The sequence below is a fragment of the Zonotrichia albicollis genome, chromosome 2 (assembly GCF_047830755.1).
Source record: "Zonotrichia albicollis isolate bZonAlb1 chromosome 2, bZonAlb1.hap1, whole genome shotgun sequence".
Lineage (NCBI taxonomy): Eukaryota > Metazoa > Chordata > Aves > Passeriformes > Passerellidae > Zonotrichia > Zonotrichia albicollis.
Genome location: NC_133820.1, coordinates 29,998,029 through 30,016,356, shown reverse-complemented (window position 1 = coordinate 30,016,356; position 18,328 = coordinate 29,998,029). Strand labels below are relative to the sequence as shown.

General features: G+C 42.7%; 1 protein-coding gene across 6 annotated transcripts in view; it reads right to left on the bottom strand.

Annotated features, from left to right (window-relative positions):
• GPM6B (glycoprotein M6B) overlaps window positions 1-18,328 on the bottom strand; it is a 106,627-nt gene that overhangs the window by 28,014 nt on the left and 60,285 nt on the right. For 2 of the 6 annotated variants that reach the window (XM_005491795.4, XM_005491796.4), the window contains exon 1: window positions 4,147-4,391. The exons of 2 other annotated variants lie outside the window; for them this stretch is intronic. In XM_005491795.4, the coding sequence (XP_005491852.1) occupies window positions 4,147-4,207 (61 nt within the window). In that variant the 5' untranslated portion in view covers window positions 4,208-4,391. Of the gene's footprint in view, window positions 1-4,146; window positions 4,403-18,328 lie in introns of those variants that run through there. 2 more of the 6 variants (XM_005491793.4, XM_005491794.4) reach the window with 2 other exon arrangements.

Sequence of the window (18,328 nt, the reverse complement as noted above, 5' to 3'; positions counted from 1 at the left end):
TGTGTGAGCCTTACATTAGGTGGGTACCCTGGAAATTTTGGTTCATGATCATAACACATATTTTAAAAAAATACTTTTTTTTCCAATTTGTTGTAATGAAAAATACATCTGTGATGCATCAAAATGTCATAAACTCACTATGTGAAAATAACTTTACTAAAAGTGAAATAAACTGCACGACAATCCATTCCTTTCTCACACTGCACTTCACAGCTTCATTTAAACACAACTGTACAACTGTGTGCAATAGTGTAAGACAAGCAAAGTATTTTCTTTCCATTTTGGACTAGTATATACTTGTTTATTTAGAGCTTAAAACCTGAAATATGGCTTCATATACTATAAAAATAATAGAGCTCACAGCTATTACTAACCACAAGGTCTTCTTTTATCAAGAGAACATAAGCAGGGAAGAGCCAATTAAAAGGGACCTTTGGTACAGCTGCTCAAACTGGTCTTCATTATTCCTCAGCAGAGCATAGGCAATTTGAACATCATATGTATTCATATAAGGAACCTAAACCCTAGTATCAGGGCTTTCTTCCATCCCGTGTGTAATTGGTGAATTCAACATGGTCATCCACAGTTGGGGTTTATATTCTTTTTTTTCTTTTTTTTATTTTATTTTGCAACTTGGTAGTATTTCTCACAGTCAAATGAAAAGGGAAACTTCTTGTCTCTGCTAATGTGTATCAGGATCTATATCCTTCACTGCTGATGCAAAACGGCATTTCGTTTTTCTTATTTATTCCACCTCAGTAAATCTGCCTGCCCAGTCCTCGCATTCTGATTTAATTTAATGCCTGCAAGATAAATCCTGTCATTTGTAATAATTTGTAAACCTTCATCTTTAAAATGCATCCAATCTGTCCTGCAGCCCTGCAAAGTATCTGTTAAACATTTTGCTTCAGCTTTCATGGTGTTTTCCTCTGATAAGGGCTGCTGATACACAGCATAAAGCTGACTTATTTCTTATCTCCATCAACATGAGGGTTGTTCCAATTCCAATTAAAAAAACTGGGACAGCAGCCACTCATCTGGGTGCAGAGAAACAAATGTCAGATAAACACTGAATCCATCAGCTGGGTAGTATTGCTGCCTGAATCAGGCAGGGGATTCATGAAAATTATTAAAAGATAGCATGGTTTAGGTCTATACGGTTTAGGAAATTTAAAAAGTCTAAATAATCTTCAACAATTTTCGTTTATCAATCTGTAACTATTCATAAAGCACATTAGCTTGTGCAAATTGTCTCAGCTACACAGCAGTCCAAAACAGCTGGCTGGCCACACTTGCCACAGAGATGGGAAACACAACCCAATACCTGTGTGGCACCAGTGCTCACATACGATTGCTTTGGGTGCTCAAACTGAAAACAGACCTCGCTGCTCATGCCAAGGGCTTCAGCAGCATTGCTCTCCAGGGTTCTCCCAATATTGGGAGACTGTACACAGACAGCACATAGTCCTAGCCCAACTTCCTCCAAGTATTTATTCCACAAAACTACAGCACATCATCAAGAAGGTCCTTGCATTGAAAACACACCTCAGAAACATGCAGCTTAAAATTCTGGCTAAGGGAAAATACCTCTTAGCTTAAAAGCACGATTTACTATTAGATAAATGCAGATACTTTCCCAGAATATGGCAGTGAAAAGCATACTGAGTGTGAACTTGAGTACCCAAAGCAGAATGCTCACGATCTTCCCTTGCTCAGTCCTAGCAAGAGCAGCATCTCCCAAACCCCTTCAGATGGTGGTTTATCTCCTTAGGCTTTGCAATTAATTTCTAGAAGGAAGAGTTGAAAGACCCTATGATAGGACTTCAGCTGCTTCAAGCTGTGGCAGTTGCCTTGAATTAACTGGATCTAGGGCATCTCATAAAGGATGGCCATTACCAACTCCAGGTGGGATTGAAGAGGAAGAAAATGTTGCAAGGCTGGCAAGCATGTGAGCCATAACAAGTAAGAGATGTGGTCCAGAGAGTAAATGAAATCTTCTGTTCTGTACCCCAAAATAAAGCAGCAGCATTTTCCTGTGAGTTTCTTTACACAGAGAAAAAGCCCATTTTCCTCCACAGGAGTTGCTGGTGAAAGAGCCCTATTGAAAAATTCTGACATTTGAGAGTTACGTGATGCCTGCTGAGCCCATCTGAAAACCCAACTGGACTCGACAGATTTAGCACTTTGGAAAACCTGACCCTCAAAACCAAATACCTCTTCTCCATGACCACTTCACAGCAGTAACTTTGCAGGGGATCTGGTCTATTTGTTTTGCTATAGAAATTAGGAGTAGGACTTTCAGCTTTCTGCATTTTAATTTGCTGTGAAGCATATTGAGAATTTAAGTGAAGAGAAATACAGAGCATACTGTGAGAGACCGTATGCTACTTTCAGGAATCAGAGAATCAGCAGGAACAAAGCCTACAAGTGTTACATACATATACTTATGTAACACATCCAAAGTATAAAATTATCATAGAAAAAAATAAGAAATTGTGGTAACATTGGGATAGGAGGCTCCCTGCTTGCATTTGATGAAAGCAACAGATCAACCTCCTTGACTTGGAAGCAGAATTACTGTTCTACATGTTGTTCTTTCATCCTTGCCAAAACAAAAGGGAAGCCATAAACTCATCATAAACACACTCAGCAACACATTTTGTTTTGCGCAGCTGCTAATGCATGCGGATAACTTTCTTTAGTGTTCATTGTAACGTGAATTCCATTGGTTTAAAAAAAGCTCCTCAATCAGAAGAAAGAACTGCTGTAATTTTTGAAGAATGATCTAGGTGGTTTTATAGTCAATCTATTCAGGACATTTTGTACATTAATTACTCAAAATCTGCAGTGAGGTGGGTTATTGTCCACATACACTAATGGCTTTCGGAATTTAATCTCTCATCAGTGGACCTCCTTTTGTGAAATCCCTAAGGGATTATGTAGTACTATGTCTAATCACTTGACAAATTTCATTTACTTGAAACTGAAGCTTGTTTTATATGAAGTGTATAGCAGCAGTCAGATTCAAAGCAGGAAAACAAAATCTGTTACTGGACACTACCGGGATTTATCATGTTTATATCTGAACTGCTTAACAATCGATGAAAGAATTCTGCTTGGGGAAATGCACTAGTTGTTTATCAGCTGCTTAAGCCTATGAGATACTCACATGAGATACTCAGATTGCTTATAAATGATACACAACAGGTTAAAAAATGTACTATGGCTCAAGTAAAAAGACAGTGGAAATTTAAATAATTTTGTTGCTGTTGTACCATTCAGTAAAAAAAAAAAACCCAACAAACTGCTATGATCTGTAGTCTGCTGCACTGAAGAGGAACGGTTATTTGACACAAATTATACAACACAGAAAGAAAATATCCCTTGCGAGTTGAATTTATGCTCCGAAGTTCAGCACTCCAGACCAAAGAGAATCAACCTATAAAGCTGGGATGGATGAAGCACCTCTCTTTCAGCGCTGCCATCTCCCTACAACAGAACCATTACCATGGAATTGTTCTCTCCATTAAGCAGCAATTCTCAGTGATCAACACATCCTGAAATCTAATGTTGCAAAACTCACTGCATTGTTCTCCCTTACCATAGTGCAGGCAGATAGCTACCAAAGTAAAATTTGCCATATGACACCACAGAAAAGGAGTTTTAAAAATAAGAGTAGCATTTGGCATGGAGCTCACTACACGAAGGTTGTGTGACATTATAATCTATTATATGTTGCTATAACCTAGGTCTCCCACACTGCATTGCAAAGCCTCGCTACATGGCTAGTCTCGATGAAAACACCAGATCACGGCTCCGAAAACAACATGCAAACACACAGGCACACGCTACCTCTGTAAACCAAATTCACCAAAATCTGTCAAAGACGCAGCAGTAACGAGACTTCTTTTTCAAGCATCATTTCGGATAAGGTTAGGACAGATTCAGAGCAAATACAGACGCAGACAGAAAGGTTGATGCTCTATTAATTTGTTGTCAAGCCATGCAGGAAAGGACGGCTGAAAGCCCGAAGACGCAGTGATGATTGTTTAAGAGCTATTTGAAAAAGTGACAAAACTGGCCTAAACCTCTTTAAGCCCCCTGAATGAAAAGATTTAAACAGGCTATTGTTAGACCCCTGGGTACCTTTTTTCTCTTGGCTTTGTTCTGCATTTTCCTCCGCTGCAGTTTCCATGGCTGGCTTCATACCATCCACCAAAAATGCCGCCCCCCCTCCCCCCCCAGCAAGCACTTTTTCTCTTCGCCTCCTTTCTCACTCCCTTCCGTCTCCTATTTACAGCGGCGGTGATTGAGCGGCTCTGTTCTCCCCTACAGTAGATTACAGTCCTTTCCAAAATGCCAGAAAAGTCTTGTCAGCTTCAATTTCGCTCCGCTGACTGGTCCACGAGGAGCGGTGCCAGCTCGCTCAGCTATACGTCACCAGGGTCCCCAGCTATAAAATAGCCATCCTGTGCCTCGCCGTGCCACACCGCGGGGACAGCACCGCCCGAGCGCGCCCCCTTCCTCCTGCCCTCCGCTCTGCCCCGCTTTCCCGTCTCCCAACCAACGTTAATCAATTCTCCGGGTAGTGAATGGCGTGGTGACACCGGGAGGGGAGATGCACGGCAGAAAGAAAGGAGCCCCCGGCCGCGGTGAGGTGAGCCCCCCGGCCGCCGTCTCCAAGGGGAGTGCACGCCGGCACACAATCACACGGCTCCCTTTCCCATGGGACCTTGTTATTATGCTTTGCATTTTGATTTATTCCACATGCCCTCTGCTCTTTCAAGGGGTGGGGGGTGATGGGTCTGCTCTCTCTGTTTGCTTTCTTTGCTGAGAGATCCGCTCACCCACGGTAAAAGACTGTGTGAGAGAAGCATAAAAGCAAAAGCAGGCATATATATGTACGTACATGGAAAATTTTAATTCTTTGTTTGACTCGTGAGCACAATGGGGGGAAAAAAAGAAGAAAAAAATATCCAAGCAAGGAGACAGGAAGCTAAAATGCACGTGCAACACTCTAAAGGATAAAATGTTTAAGAAAACACAACTTGGGCTTTAAAAGGAGGTCTGCCACTAGAGACCTAAAGCCATGCTTGGGAGTGAGCACAGAGCTGCTGTTCAGCACGTTTGATCACTCCCCAAATCCAGACAGACTGCAACATGATCAAATAAACTGCACTTGGGAGCAACAAACTCAAGACATGCCAGCATTGCACTGCATGAGGTGACTTTAGGTGTCCCCAGCCCACTCTTGTGCTGGGGAGCCACAGAGCAGGCCTACACCACACAGGAGTATTGTTCCCCTCCCAAAACCCAGGACAACTGACACATTTAAGGCTGCACTGAGGCTAATTAACCTTGCCTGTCACTTTGCTTCTCTCAATGCCTTACAGTGCAACACACTGCACAGGGCACAAGTGCCCAAAGGCAGCCCTTTGTGTGTGTAGGATGGTGGAGTAATGGCCTTTGTGGTCCAGCCACTGCAGCCAGTTCTGCAGCCTGCAAAGACTCACAGCAGATTCAGCAAATGCTGGGGATGTCAAAACCTACACCCTGCATGTTCCCTATAACAAATTCAAAGAGGAGAGTGGGAAGAGGGAAGCAGTCCAAAGATTTGTAGATGCAATTTAGTCTCTTCTAGTTGAAGATAGTACAACCCACAATTTTGCTGCGCATTTTTATTTCTAGATGTCAAGTGAAAAGCACAAAAGCCCTCAGACCCAACCATTAGAGAAGGTTCTCATCTCTTTCAAGAAATTAGTGCACAAACCCTCCTCTCTCACCTCAGCCAACACAGCTGTTGCTTTGCTTTGGGCATTACTGCTCAGAGTTCAGGCTTCAGCACAGCTGCCAGGAGGTCTTGGTCATATCCTAAGGTTTTGTATCACAGCATAAATCTTGATGCCAAGCATTTGCCTAAAATGCTTCCTTGGAGTCCAGGAACAGTCTGCAGTTGAAGCTCCCACTTCAGCAGACCTCTGTGTAAGCAGGATGATGGCAGTAATTTGTAGATGGCATGCAGTATCCTCAGGAGCCAATGTGGGACAAGGGGTTGGGTTCCTGAAAGCAATCAAATCAGTGGCACAGCAGAGACCTCAACCCAGGCGGCAAGGCGTACTTCCCCCACCTTCCTCTCCAGTGCCAAGACAGCAGTCCACACACAGACTGAAATCCCTCCCCAGCAAGACCACGCACTGCAAACACACTCCCTGAAACAATCAGCCAAAAGGTAAAAGCATGGCTGATGTGTTTGCTGTATTCTTTTAACCATTACTAAAAGTTGTTGGTATAATGATTACACAAAGAAAAGGTTCTACGAAGAGTGGGGCTTTTCCCCATTTAACATCAGTAAGACTGAAACTCCATACCAAATACACTCTCCTTGCTGAAAGTCACATAAATTTTAGTAATTGGTCAAAGCGCTTGATTGTTTCTGACATAAAATTCTCTTTTTGGAACGCCTCATTGTGCAGTTGGTACTTCTGTCACAGTCTAGATCTCTCTTTCTTAATGATCTTTGCTTTTAGACTGGAAGGTCTAAAACCTTAAAAGGCTGAAACCTCCCTTCAGACTACCCTAAGTTACAAAAGGCCTGTTCATAACCTAATTCAAGTGGTGCAATATCAATGCACTTATCAGTATAAACACACAGAAAATACAAACATAATCTGGAATTTCCTTTATTTAAGCAGAAAACACATTAGACATAACCTGTGGTTACAGACTGTCCCTGGAGGAAGCCCACGACTGTAGCCCTCCCCTCTTTACCAGTGAGATCTACTCCTTCAAACAGCTGCACACTTTCCTACTGGTGAGCAGAATTTTAGGCAGGCTCAGGACTTCAGAGTTTATGATGTTTCAGAAACTCAAAATTAACAGGCTGGGAAACTATTTCCTCAACTGTTTCCCCAGAATAACCCCTTCCCCAAACAGGCAATGAAAAATCCGTGCACAATACCAGAATCAAATTCACCAGAACCTGAACTGAGCACTTCAAAAATCATCAAGCCCAACTCTTCAAAAGCATTAGTCCTACCAACCTACCATCCCCTAAAAGCTCCAAGTGATATATGAGTGCAAAATTCTCTACCCTCCCTTGTTACTATTTTCTGGATTGCTGCAATGTATGACAGGTTTTAAGCACTTATCATCCTAAGTAATTTCTAGATTTTCAAACTTTTACACCATCATTGATAAATACAGCAAATAAAACAAACTATACTATTTCCTCCAGTGCTAACATGGTGCTGATCTTGTGCCTCAAGCCTTAATCTCAGCCAGCAAGTTGTCTCATTCAATGTTCCCTCCCTTAAACAGATACATCCTTGTCATAATATGTGATGAGACTGGGAGACATCAAGTTTATGCCTATGACAACACAGCATAAGATTAAGCCACAAAGGGAAAACAATCTTTAAAACCCAAAACTTTTAAGACTGATATTCAGTAAAAACCTGCTTGTACAGACCAAGCTGATTTAGATAACCAGCAACAGGGCAGGCAGCTAGTTACATTTGAGAAGTTCAGCCCAGCATTTTGTTTTTGCAGAACAAGATAAAAGTGAAAATGAGGAGAGGGGCTGAGCAGCAAGGGTTTCTGCTGCTAAAGCACAGCTCTGAGCCTACTGCCAAACCTCAGGATGAATAGCAGTGGAGGAAAGTATGTGAAGACACTGCAGACCAAGTCACATTTACTGCAAAATAGTTTTAAAAAAAGACTTAAATCTATTTTATCTAGGTATTAAAAAAAACCCCAAACCACACATTTAATCATTTTGCTCAGTCAATTAAAATAGCACAATTGCAGAAGTTAAAAAATACATTAGAATCCCTATTCTGTTCATGTGCTAGTTTCTTTTGAACATCTATCTTTAATGTCACTGAATCTAGTTTACATTCCTGCAAGCTGAGAAGCTCTACCATAAGCTACAGCAAATTCTTCACAAGCTTTCAGGAGATGAATACACACTTGCCATTTCTACAAAGGCTTCACAGAGCTGTAATAAAGAGTGTTCTCACATAGCTGAAGAGCAATTTGAGATTATCTATGAGATCCAAGACTCAGAAGTTAAAATACAGAGACTGTCCTTCAAACAAGACTGACACATAGTCCAAACAACTAATTTTAAAGATGACTTGTAGAAAACTTTTTTTTTAATATTTAAGAGAAAGAACAAATACACGTGAAGCCACTTGGTGCAATGTAATTGCTCATGTTCAGCTTTAAACCAGTTACCAAAGACTTGCTTATAAAACCCAATCCAAATACTTATGCAAAAGCAGGCAAACTTTCCATGTGGATAAAATCAAAGCATGACAAGTTTTCACTTGTGCAGCAGTCATAGATCTTGCAAGTACCTTACAAAAACTTAAAAACTGGGGTTCATTCTTTCAGATATACTAGGTTACTGGGAATATCGAATCCAAATTAACAAATAACAGTGGAAAATCTCTGCACTTATACCACAGTATAAAACACAGACATGAGTCTGCACTGCACTTAGGGGGTCTCAGTCTCAAATTTCTGTAAGGAAAGGCAAAAATAAAGGCTTAAGCATGGATAGTGGTTATCTCTGCAGCCAAAGAAAATCACTGAGTTAACCAATGGAGCTAAGTCCAGGAGGGTAAGCAAACCTTAACAGCGTGAAGATGCCAGTGCTGTGACTCCCTTAACAAAGCCTCATGAAGATGTCAATGACTGCTGCCAAGCTAAATGCCTGGTGACAAGCAGCAGGCAAAGGAGATGTCACTCACTTGTGGGGGTACGTACAGCTCTCTGTCCAGCCTGCCTGTTTCCAGCTAGACCACTACAGTTACAGCCACGGCTGACAATCAAAGGTAATAAACAGCCCAGAGCCAGAACATACACCAACAGCTAACATTCAGTTGGAACACAAAAGGAAAAAACAAGTCCCTTAGAAAGTGAGCAGATGGTTCTGCATGGCTTTTCCATAGTTAGGTCTCATCAAGTTCTAGTCTCAAAGATAGCTGTAGAGACGCTAAGTCTACCAAAGAAAACAGCCTGAAGAACTATAATGAAAGTCAAAATGAAATAAAAAGTTGATGTCTTCTTAAGCAGGTGGGAGCTCCATTTCCACTTATGAAAGGCAGTCAACAGCACAAAAGGAAATAATTTTTAAAAGTGATGGATTTTATTTATTTAATCTAAGGGCCTTAGTAACATTTTTCCTGGGTTTTAGAAACTTGTATTTAAAAAAGAAAAATCTGGGGAAAATAATTGAAAACTCTTGACAGACAAAATACAGGACTCTCAACCATCCCAAAGACTTCCAAGGAAAGGCAAAAAAATGAAAACAAAATAGGGCGGAATCAACATCACTTCTTGCATCCCTCTCCTGTGAGGCTGCCTGGAGTAGCACCATCCTTTTGGCAAGCCAGAAAAAAATATGATGACAAACTAGAGCCCATTTAGACTACAGTAGAAAGAGCATGGAAATACAGAAAATGAAAGCAAAGACTTCCTAGCATATCCCCCAGGAGGAACTTTCATTAGGCAAGTGTTCAGAGCTCCAGCTCCAGTGGCTGTCCTCAGCTTCTACTCCAGCTCCACACATAGTTTTTACAAGTGTACTGCATGGCACGTTTCAAATGCTTTAACTTTACAATGAAGCAGCAAAACAAGCCTTTGAGTTACCCAATCTCCATAAATTTTTCTCTCCATCAGCGGCAAGATCCTCACATACTTCATGACTAGTACATGAAGCCATCAACAGTACTTCAAATGCTCCTCCAGAATTTTAAGGGCTACGTTTTGACTTTGGCACACATAACCACTTTTTTTTGCTCCCTCTGTCCATCACAACTGAAGGGAGATTCTCAGCTATCATGCCTTTGCCTTGTAGTGCAGCAGGAAAAAATTATGCTCAAGCCTTTTGTCTTTGTTGCCTTAATTCTGCACTTTGAAGACAATCCAACATACTTAGCTTTTGCTGTGAACCCTCTTCTCCAATACTGTTGTCAAAGCTTGCTGCCATCTCAGGAAACTAACTGGAGCTTCTGAATACTTGGACATACTGAAATAGCATCCTAGATATTTATGTCACACTTGCCAGCACTCAAGTAGAAGTGCCTCTTGTACTTGTAGAAGAGCTATTTCTGCCAGCAATTTAGAAGGCAGCAAAGGTATCATTATAATATACTCCTGTTAATACAGCTGTTCCATCTCAAAACACAAGAGCTTGACACAGGCCTGGCATTGGGAGGCTACCTGTTGATTTCTTTTTTTCTGTCTATAAATAAGCAGCACTGAGTTCAGCCTTGACACAAACTTAGCCTTTTACTCCACAAAGTCACATTTACTCAGACAATTCTCTGTTAACTTTACATCCAGTTCTGATTTTTAAAATTGCCCTCCCACTCTTCGCATAGACTTCAGCATCCCACCTACAATCTCTCATCTATTCAGTGCTCGTTTTGTTATTCAGTCTTGGCTTCAGTCCAGTCTCTTCACAAAGCATGGAAAAAAGCAGGGAAATAAAAAGAAGTGCAAAAGCCTACAGCTCCCCAAAAAGAAACCAGGGGCACTCATTATAGAAGGGTACCTCACACTGCATACTGGGGGTACATGGGGAAGGACAAGGATGAAGAATCCTCTTAGAATGTCACAAAGGAGTCCATGCATAAACCACAGATATGTATGTACACATGCAGAAAACATGTATGTGTGCATATTCATATGTATATGAAGAAAACACATACAATTATGTATGTATTTTTATTGAACAGTAAACCATATGAGCACCATTGGAACCACCATGAGGCATGCATACTAATTATTCCCTAGAGTCATGCAATAGGTATTCAGCTTGATAGTGAATGCACAGCCATCCCAGTGTACAGACTGCTACAGACTCCTGCAGCTCAAGGTTTCAGGGCCAGGAACCAAGTTAGCCAAAATCAGACTGGAGTTTGCAGCACAGCTAAGCCACAGCTAAGCCACACATTTATCTCAGTATCCCAGGTTGGAAAACCAGCACCATGGGCCCCAGGCTCTGCCATACATTGCTCCTAGAGCAGCTCATGGATTGCTGGGCAGTTGTGCATCAACTTTTTGAAAAGCCCACTGAACTCAAAAGTCAAAATGTTGAGATAAAAGAAAGCATCACAATAATGATTGGTATGAGATACTGAAATTCACTGTTTGAGGTTTCAGCACCTTGTAAGTCACGACGACTGTAGCTGTTTCCCCAAGACAGAAAATTCTCATTCTAGTGTAATTCAACTATACTTTGGAAAGATCCTGGACCGGTTCAGTTCTGTCATGCAGTGCTGGACTGCCTGTTGAATTGCAAATGTAGTCTCTGTTCACACATAAGACACTAGTCATGAAATCCTCAGTTAAGACACTAACTAAATGGTCCCCAATTAATCACTGTATTCTTTGCAACAGCAGATATCCTCATTAGGAAACCAGCAGGACATTAACAAGTCCCACGTTGAGAGTGTCCAATTAACTCATCGACTAAATATGTGCCAAGCAACTTCTCCAGTCTAGCTTTTCCAGTCCCCTCTCTCCAGCTGCAGCGATTGGGATCCCAGTCATGTCGAAAGCAGTGGTTCTTTTGCGCTTTGCAAAGCCTTTGAGAGCGCCGCCGCTCAAGTGTTCTACAGGTCTTTCTTGAGCCCACAAAAAGCTAAGTGTGCACTCAGGGAGTTCAGCACAATTAAGAAAAAACTCCACCCCTCTACCTTTGTAAACAAGGAATGACTTAACCTGCTAACAACGAGTGTGGTTGGAGCTCCGTCTGGATCATGTCACGCCTCAGTTTCTGCCGAACCTCAGCAGTGGGTGATCCTGCATACAAAGTGAGCTCGGAGACAAAAGTGCTATAGGGTGAGTTAAGGACAAAGTAGCAGCTTTCAGCCTGGGTTCCCAGATAGGCTGTCAAGTAAAATCCCTTGCCAGGGCAGGATTATGCCCAAGAGTATATATTTCCAACACTTTGTCTTGCCTAATTTTTTAAGTGTCTCAAGCTTGGAGCCTTTCAGTGTTTGGCGAGAAGAGCCACTCTGTGGCCCGGCAGGTTTTGAGGCTTGGCACAAAGGAAGGCTTGCACAATGGCCAGGGCCCCGCTGCAGCCAGTGCAGAAGGAGCAGGGCCCCAGCCTCTGAAATGGCTCCGTTCCTGCTGCCTGAAAACCACCCAGACTCTCTTTTGAGCAATGCCTAGTTACATCCCCATCTCTGTTTCTTTCCAAACGTGACATTCACTTGTTTTAAACAGCTGAAAGACATAATTTCTGCACTTTGTCATGACTCAGAGTGAAATTCATCCAGCATCTACTTTTCTTTATTTGTTCCTTCCATCATTCCTATCCCGTTTTATTTCTACTCTCCGGTTTTCAGCACATTTATAACCATTTCTCTTGCACTCACAGCTTCCCAGGTGTAAACACTAAACATTTGCTTTGTGTGCTTCCTCTGGAGACACTCACATTAGTTATTGAAAATGCCCTTGGCATTTTTGATTTCTGTAGTACTACAGACACATCTTCCATCTCACTACTCCTGATTCCTGAAGTACAATTATCTGCTCCACATTTCGGCACCATTTGGAGAGGAAAAGAAAGGAGCTAAGGAACCAGGGAAAGGGAGAAGGGACTTATATATTGAAAAAAAAAAAAACATAACATTAAAACAAGAGAAAAGTACAAGGCAGAAACAACACCCAAGGCTCTGACTGAGGTTTTTTCTGTTGAAGAACAGAAGAACACTATGTAGAAAAAAACTACTATGTCAAGTGTAGGTGGAGGTGACCAAAGGCATGTTGCATCTCACAGACTTGTCCACAAGTTGCAGAAAAAGTCCATAGTTTCTCATGATTAGCCAAAATCACCCAGCCCAAACTGCTTGTTCTCAAGTTTATTAGCACAGGGAAGAAACTGACCAGCCCGAGCTTTAAGAGTATTTATAAGCACTTACTTCCACCCATGGTCTCAGAAACTAATTGTGTGTTCAAGTGCAGTACATATTCTATTGCAGACAGAACACCACCAGATTGCAAACACAATCAAAAGCCCATTTTCTTAGTTTAATTTGCCATTAGTACACTGCAGGTTTATAGAACCAAACAAGCTATAACTGATTTTTCACTGCCACTTCAAACTGTTTCCAAGCAAATATCATAGCAACATTATCAGGTCGTCAATTTCACTAAAGCCCAAATTCTCTACAATAAAACAACACACACGTGTTTAAAGGAAGACAGAAAATGTATTCCTGAGTAAACTGAGCATCTCCCTAGTTCAAGACCAACAGGGTCCTGGGACAAACCCCATCATTTAAAGACCTTCTCGCAACTTTAGGAGAGAAGGATAAAAACCCCAAACTCTAGGCTTTTATACATATCAGTCAGTATTTAAAGATGTTTAATACATACTGAACACTGATGAATGCATTTATTTCAACCTCAAACAGACATACCAAACACTGAAGAATGCATTTATTTCAACCTCAAACATAACCATACAGATACGGTAACAGAATAAGCAGCTTTTCACAGACTCCCTTCTGTTGCATAACTGAAAAGAAAAAACTCTTGCCAGTTGCAGCATCCCCCATTTCCCGAGCTGAAGGCGTCCCTTTACAGAGGGAGCTCAGCGCCACTGCCTTGCACGCATCAGCAACTTGGAAAAGAACCGATGGAGGCCTTGTCACAAAAAATCTGTTATTTCAGCTTAAAGTGCACTTAAAGTGAACAGAAAGTAGCTGTCCGTGTTACGCAGAGAGTAACCCCGGGTCAGGGGGCTGCGGGATGGGCGCTGTTGGCCGGTGCTCGCACACCGCGGGCCCTGAGGCCGCCCCAGGCCCGAGCCCTGGCGGGGCCGGCGGCGCCCATGGGAACCCGGCCGGGCCGGGCCTTCACGGGTGAGCGGGCTCGGCAGCCGCATTGAGCGCACAATGCCCGCAGCCGCGCTCCCACAGCAGCGGCCTCCCCTGCTCCCCGCTTTTATCATCCTTCATATCTCAGCGATGACAGGCCTGAAAGGGCTTCTGATGGGAAATGTGCTTTGAATTAGCATATTTCCCCCTGCATACAATGGAGGCATTAAGCTGCCGCGTTTTGCAAGTCCAAACAAAAGCAGCCTAGGCTGTTTTTAGCAGCACTGTTTGAAGTTTTATTCCTCCTCTCCGTCCCCAGTTGCAACCATATTTAACAAATTTTCACTCTTTCGATAAAGAAGGGAGCACAACCGATAAAATCTTATTATTTGATTGGTTTCAGACTTTAAAAGAGCCTTTCGATACTGCAAAGAGCAACACGGTGTCTGTGCACTGCTAGCACTGAACGGCAGCCCAGGGTCCCCCCCAGAGAGCTGGCCTGGCTGCCCTCAACACTGACACAGACCCTGTCATCGAGGATTTCAGAGCTCACACACATTCACGGCAATCCATCAGAAAGGGTCCTGTATTCAAAGCTAAATTATACCCCTGTATCCTGGGCACATTTTTTAAAGTACCTGTTTTGAAAATGAGAAACTGAAGCATTGTGCTGTAAGGAGGAGCAAAAAAAAGCCTTCTGTCCATCCTAGAATTATCCTTTGGTTTAATGGGAGAGCTGAATCTCAGAAGTATCACCTTTATGAAATGGCTTCAATCTAGAAAGTGAATTTCTATTTACCCAGGAAAAGAGGGCAAGAGGAAGGAGATGGAAATGAGTTCAACACTGAAGAGGAGGAAAAAGCACTGCTGCATCAAACCATCTTTGGTCAACAGCTGCCAGGAGAATAAATCTACCTCAGCTCAGTGTGTTTGTCTGTAATTGCTCATTAACACAGTTGGACCATTAGGAAGCCAGTTTGTGGTTTTCTTGGTAAAGAGGCATGTCTGCCTTCCTCCTACATTAAACTGAATTTCCTCTGTGAGGAAGACATAATATTACAAAGTCAAAATGCTTCTTAGAGGAAGGGCTTGTGGTTTGGGTTTGGTTTTTCTTCTTTTTCTTCTTCTACTTCATTTTCCCTCTCCCAAAATTTCCACAGTATTTATGTAATCTTCTATATGTGGCACAGCTAAGAAGAAAAATCACACTCCTTAACAACATGAGATTACAGCAGAAAAGCAGAATGCCAATGAGATCCTAGGCAGGCAGCTTGCAAGTGAGGTGGATATAAAAGCTCTTCAGAAAAAAGCCTGGGTTGCAGCCTGCAGAAGGAGTCTTGTAGGAGAAATGTCTGCTTTGTTCAGACTCTTTTCTTCTGTTTCAGGAAACTTTCCTGAGGATGAGCATCCATCTCTCCTCCTTGATTTCTTCTGCAGCAAAGCTCAAGGTACTCAACAGTGTCTGCTGTGCACAAGCACTTTGCTCTCAACCATTCCCAGCCATGTGCCAAGCGCCCACGCAGCACCGCGCTGCCTCCCGCAGAGCGCCAGCCCCTGGAGATCTGCACGACCTGGCAGGAGAGGCATGTCACTCACCGGTCCCCAGGCAGTGACAGAGCTGCTGGCACTGGCACAGAGCCGTGTCCATATGGCAACCGCGCAGCAGCGACTGAGGTCTGACTGTGGGCATCCTCCTCCTTCCAGCAGGGAGGGAGCCTCCCTTCTCCCCACAAGATCCTCTGTAACACTGAGCATCCACGGCCGAAGGGTCTGACCCTTAGTGATTCACACTCTTCTCTGATGCACCAGCTCTGTCAGCTTGACTCCCTGGAAAGCATTTTCATAGTCTCCAGTAGCCACAGGTTCACTTTCAGTGTGTTTGTTCAGGGGCACTACGGAATCTGGCAGGAGAGGACTACACATTATTTGGCACCACAGCCTTTAAAGGCTGGACATGGTTTTCCTGTGCTCTGAGGCATTTCACAACTTGGTACCAAAACAGTATACAAGGCTTCCATGTTACCACAGGAAGTCTAATGTCAAAAAAAAAAAAGGAGAAGGGACTTAAGAAACCCTTCAGAGGCCTTCATTAGGTCGCTAACAGATGGGTGAGAGTAACAAAACAGTCTAGGCAGGAGAAATGAGGAATTAAAGACCAAAACGAGGACTGGTTTTCTCATTCACACTAGAATGAGAACTTCACTTTGTAACCACTCCTTCTGAGATGAGTCCTTTGGAATCAAATGCCACGACAGCTTGACACAGAAAATGAAATAGAACAGATCTCAGCTCCATTCACATATACTTTTCCTTATCTCAACCCATGAGATTTGTGCTACATTTTCTCTGCATTACCCAGTTGCGGGGGGCAGTGGTTTTGGTGGGCATTGAATGTTCAGCTAGGGTCAACCCACCACAGGTGGTAAGAGATATCCCCAGGAAACTCAGGAATGAGATTTTAGGCTTCTTAGGAGTGAAGGTCGTCAAAAGAAACTTCAGGTAAAACAGTGTCATTACTTTGAATTTAAGCCAAGGAAAGAGAAAGCTGAGAACAAAAAGCCCTCCATGTATTTAGAAATACTATGCCTCACCTGCAGAATTTCTCTTCAGCATCTTGGGGTGTGAAGAAGAGAGGAAGTGAACAAAGTAAAGCAGTGCCTTTCATGTTGCTGACACCCAATGGGACCTGTTCATAGCACTCCCCAATCCAGGAAATATTCTCAAATTTCCTTTATTCTTCAGAATCCCTGGATTCAGACCAACGATGAATGCAGAGCACATGCTGCCATCCGCTGTGGTGTTCTGGCACAGGGCAGCACCCTGCCAACAAAGGCACCACTCTTCCTTTCAAAAGGCCCCAGAAAGAGCCCTCTGTGCTCTCATGTGATGAGGCAGGCTTTTACAACTTGGATCACTACAGGGTATTGAACTCTGACAGTACGCTTACTGAGGGTTTGCTTGCTTTATCTCAGACCTCAACAGGTATGTGTGATATCTAAGCTAAAATAAATGAGTCTCATCACATTCATTTTGGCATCATGAGTCACTGTCTTGCTGAAACAAAACTACCTTCTCACCTCCACATTGAGTAAGTGTTATTAACTTTTCCAATACCCCACCTACTGCTGTTTTCTACTGTGCAAGTGCACAGCATAGAAACATCTCAGAATATGCTTCATGCTTCAGCATTCAGTCAGAGGAGGAAGACACAGAGAATGCAGGATATACTATGCCTGCTCCTGTAGGCAGAAATAGTTTCTGGCCTTCTATATTAATCTCATGAAAAAAACCAAACCCCAAAACTACTGGCACTCACACAAGAGATTGATGTGCTATGAAGCAGGACAAGCTCCGCACATTTCCTTTCCTGTCCTTTTAACTCAGTCTAACAAAACCAATTTCAAGGATCATTACTATTTTTGTTACTTTCTAAACACTGCCCTGACTTGGGGGGATCTTGCTGCAGGTGTCAAGGCAGAGGTGATTTTCAGTCCTTTCAAGAAATGGTAGAAATTTGCTAGCCTGAATTTTCTGCTCCAAATGCAAGAGTCCCAAAACTTATTGAGACACACAGATGTTAAAGAAAAAATACTATGGCTTTCAAGTTTGTCCTTGGAGAGAGGATCAGAATCATAAAACATAAAATTCCTTTCATGTCAAGGTTGGAAAGCAGAAATGCCAAATACTGAAGAGCTGGGCCACCAGCTACATCATGACCAAGATCAGGAGAGTGATGCAAGCAGGGTAGAGCAGAGTGAGAGAAGAAGTAAATGCTTCCCCACATCATCCTACTGCACCCTAGCTGGAGTGCTCTGGCTGGACAGAACCCATGATTTTACAGCACTGCAGTTTCCACAGGGATCCTGCATGGTCCCACACTTGCTGCACAAACTGATCCCAAACCAGGGAAAAACAGCCTGTGTTCTGCTCCAGAGGGGCTTTCCTCACAGAGCTGTACCACTGAAGCCAAGAAGCCCAGGAATACTCAAGGACCTGGATACTTACAAACCCCTTTTTCCCCAAAAGACACACTCCTCCTTTATTTCTGCCTATGCTCTATGTGCATGCAATGTAACATCACTGCAGATGTTGACATAATTTTCTCTCTCTTCTAAATAGATCAAAGAGAAAAAATAATATGTATGTGTGTGTGCATATATATATATACATGCAAAAGAATCCCAACTAAGCCAAGACATAGCAACTAAGTATGTGGGATGCCCTACAGAAGTGAAACATAATTTTTCCACAGTTTGAATCATCTGGTAGTGTTATGCTGATCCTTTCTTATAAATATTGTTTAAGATTTTTCTTTAAGGACACAAAAGAAATGCTGCCAATACAAAGTGGGCTCTACTTCCCACCCCTGCAAGCTGAAGCACAGTTATGGATATGCTCTGTAAATAAGCCCTGTGCAGTCACACAGAAAAAGAGATTGCATCTCTAAAGCTGAGCAGATACTCCGAACTGCAATGGAGAAGGAAGAC